This window comes from Alosa alosa, chromosome 18 (genome assembly GCF_017589495.1).
Source record: "Alosa alosa isolate M-15738 ecotype Scorff River chromosome 18, AALO_Geno_1.1, whole genome shotgun sequence".
NCBI lineage: Eukaryota > Metazoa > Chordata > Actinopteri > Clupeiformes > Clupeidae > Alosa > Alosa alosa.
Genome location: NC_063206.1, coordinates 538,324 through 542,170, shown reverse-complemented (window position 1 = coordinate 542,170; position 3,847 = coordinate 538,324). Strand labels below are relative to the sequence as shown.

General features: G+C 42.8%; 1 protein-coding gene across 1 annotated transcript; it reads left to right on the top strand.

Annotated features, from left to right (window-relative positions):
- Positions 1 to 1,497: 1,497 nt before the first annotated feature.
- LOC125311859 (interferon-inducible GTPase 5-like) lies at positions 1,498 to 2,807 on the top strand. Its single transcript, XM_048270222.1, is given in 2 exon segments — positions 1,498 to 2,070; positions 2,172 to 2,807. Coding segments are annotated over 2 exon segments (1,209 nt in total).
- The last annotated feature ends 1,040 nt before the right edge of the window (positions 2,808 to 3,847 follow it).

Sequence of the window (3,847 nt, the reverse complement as noted above, 5' to 3'; positions counted from 1 at the left end):
AGTGTAAGACTATTCCACACAGTTAAGTCCTTTGACATGTGAATTTACTTTATTATGGTTGAAGGACCAGACATTAAGATAACAGCATATATTCTCTAGGACAGTGGTTGAATCTAAGCATAGATGAGCGAGAAAGTTGCACTCAACTCAATTAAAGTAAATGGGGTTTGGATGCGTAAAACAATACTGGGTGATGAAAAAGTAAACACACTCAAGCTATAGCTCTTTATTTGTTTAATGGAAGCATGTCCCAGACGGACGCGTTTCGGCCTATGCTGTCTTCAGCGTCCAAGTAGTTGTGGTAGAAAATGTAGGCCCCCAAATAAGTGCAAAGTTCACATACTGACCTTTGAAAGGCTTTTGCTGCGGAAGCTCTTGCTGCTGCAGAGGCCCTTAGCAGAGGCTGGGCCAGATGCTGCGGTGGCCGATGGGAAAAGAAAATCTAGTTCCAGGTAGTTCCACTATCACCGCAACCCTCATAGTGGGCCTTGTCCACCAGCGCCATGGAACTGAAATGGCCATAGTGGGCCTTGTCCACCAGCGCCATGGAACTAAAATGGCCATCGCTTTCCTCAGGGAAAATTGCCGTATTTGTGTCGTCAGTCAGGTAAAGGGTATGCTCAACCACCTATACAAATACAAATAGTGCAAGGTTAATCAAGGAGCAATATTAATATTGGTACTATAGTATTAACTGTAACCCACCCTCTGAAGCCTTTCGTGACACATAAAAATACATTTTAATGACCCTGACGTGTTCTACATTCTTAATAGTAGCCCTGGAAAGTATTTTTTGATTCATTAAAACTGAAATGGTTTTGAGCCATTTAAAATCGTGTAAACTTATAGCTGTGCGTTGCATGTTCGTAGACTGTGTGCTCCTCCGTCTGCTGACAGCCAGGGCGTCATTTCTTCCTGCGGGACAATCCGTGTGGGAGAAGTCGACAGGGGGAGAGATACAACAACTTCATTTTGTGGTGTTTATCGCACAATTCTGTCCTCGGGACAACATAGGCTATCAGTGATTAGCCTAAATGCAGAACAACCATTGACCTATGGGTCTCTAGGCTACTACTACTACTACAGGTTAGGTGGCGCGGGGCCCTAGCTCAGCTAACACCTATTTCAAATGACTCAAAATAACTTTTAAGTTTAAATGAATCAAGGACTCAATCAAGCACCAGGACTGCTATTAATAATGTAGAACATGTCAGGGTCATCAAAATGTATGTTCTATATATACAGTCTATGGTATTTTGATTGGTGTATATTTGAAATAAACTTTAAATTAAATATTGGAAATAGAGGTCGAAATCTGTTTTTTTGTTTGACACTAAAACGGAATAATGAAATAACAAACTGTTTTCCCATTTTATTGTTTTTCATTCTTAATTGAAATTCAAAAGAACGAATGGTACACGTTCAAAAGAACGAATGGAACACGGACCACCGTCGTGCTGCTGAAAGTTATTTTTTTAATTTTGGTTTTCTTTCCCGATGGAGCCTTCCGGTGCACAGACTGATGACCTGACTCCTGACAGGGACATCATTACAGATGTAGAGGTTGAGGCTACCAGACAGTTCATTGCATGTTTGGGAGATTTATCACTAATCAGTGAGGAGTTGCTGATTTGTTACATCAACGAGTTGGACCATGTGAAGCTGCACATGGGCATCACTGGGGAGTCCGGTTCTGGTAAATCCTCGTTTGTGAATGCCCTCCGGGCCTTAGGGGACGACGAAGAGCTGTCTGCTCCAACAGGACCAGTGGAGACCACCATGGAGCCCACAGCTTACCCCCACCCCAAGTACCCAAACATCATCTTGTGGGATCTGCCAGGCATTGGAACCCCCCCATTTAAAGCTGAGGAGTACCTGGAGAAAGTCCAATTTCACCGTTATGACTTTTTCATTCTCATTTCATCAGAGCGTTTTAAGAGCAGCTGTGTTCAATTGTGTGAACAGATCCAGGAAATGAAAAAAAGCTCCAAGATCGATAACACCATAAGGGGAGAGAAAAGAGGAACATTGACCGAGAACAAGTGCTTGATAAAATACGAAAGGAAATGGTAAGAAAACCCAAACACCAAAACTGTAAAAAATAAATAATAATAATAATAATAATAATAAAAAAACAATTTCAAGATCAACCAATGTCTCCTTATCTCCCCTGTTCCTAAGGCCTCCAGCAATGTAACATAGGATCCCCTGCAGTCTTCCTAATATCCAGCTATGACCTTGGCCTCTATGACTTCAGCCTCCTGGAGGAGACTTTGGCAAAAGATCTGCACAAGCATAAGTGTCATGTTCTGCTGCAGTCTCTGCCCAATGTGAACATGAAGATCCACCATAGAAAGGTGGAGGCTCTTAAGGCCAACATATGGCGGATGGCTCTTTTGTCAGCAGCTATGGCAACTGTACCCATCCCAGGCCTTTCATTTGCTATAGACCTGGGAATCCTAGTGACCGAGATCAAACGGTATTATGACACTTTTGGTTTGGATGACGAGTCCCTGGAGAGCCTCTCCAGTCAGATGGAGGTGCCGGTGGAGGAGTTTAGGGCTTGTCTCAAGTCTCCTCTGAGTAAGGAGATCAGTGCTGAGGTGGTGGTGAAGATGCTGACCACAGTGGCAGGTGCTGGAGAGGCGGTGGTGGAGTTCTGGCTCAGCACTTTACCCATTCTGGGATCCCTGGCAGCCGGCTCACTGTCATTTGTTACCGTCAAAACCATGCTGGGAAAGTGCCTGCAAGAGCTTGCAGATGATGCTCAGCGAATTCTAGAGAGGGGTCTTCAGTCTAGAGCATGAAAAAAGTATACCAGAGCATTTTACCAAAATTATTCCAGAGCAAGAACTTTTGTTTATGATTTTACAATGTCAAAATGTATGCCGTTCTACTTTGTCTGTGGTAATGGTAAATGAGATGTTTTGGGATTTAATCTGTTGTCAGGGTCTCTAGACTGGGTCTGTTGGCCGCTGTGTTTTCTTGTGTGACATGTTTGCTCAATGATTTGCCCGCCCCTCCACCTTCCCTTAGTTTCCTCTGTATTTAACTTCTGTGCTTGTATGTGTACCTCTCCAGATTGTCTCTTTTATTTGCTGTCTGCAAGCAGATCTTGTCTATCTGAAGTAGCTTTGCTACTGTTATAAATGATATATTAATAAATATTTTGTGTGCTTAGTTTATCTGCTCTGGGCCTTTGCATCAGCCAGCTCTCTTGGTTGTTTTGTTTCCCCACGTTGTATTTTGTGAGTAAAGTTCCCTTTTTATTTCAAGCTGCTCTTATCTTCTCTGTCTCTTCAAAACTACGTAGGTTAGTCTTGAATTCTGCAAACGTGGTGTTATCGTCTGTATGTGCCACATGTATTGCAAATGGCTTACAACTCTCTGGCAATCCCTTTAAGACCAAATGAAAGTGTGATGGACTATATTAGAGCACTGCGGAACGTGGGTGAAACATTAGGAGACGGCCACCCGTGCACACACATTAGTTTATGTTTTTATGGTCCAGGTTGGACCAAGTTGTTTTTGTTGCTGTTTTTAAAGCCTGGGCTGTCCACAGAGACAGAGCATTTTTTTAGGGCACAGGCAGCTAGCGGATGGTGAGGTGACGTTTGCTGTATGTGACAAAAAAACGTTTTAGCTTAGAAACTGCATAACATCGCTTAGACTAAGCAATGTTATTAGAGCACCTTTATCCCAGTAGGTTTGCCCTCTCCAACTCAATATTTCATCAATACAATACAAACATTGAGTCCAGCCTTTTCCTGACAACTTCTAGATAATAAGGTGGATGCCATGATTCATGATTCCAATTCTGGGTCTGCGATGTGAAATTGTTGTTAAT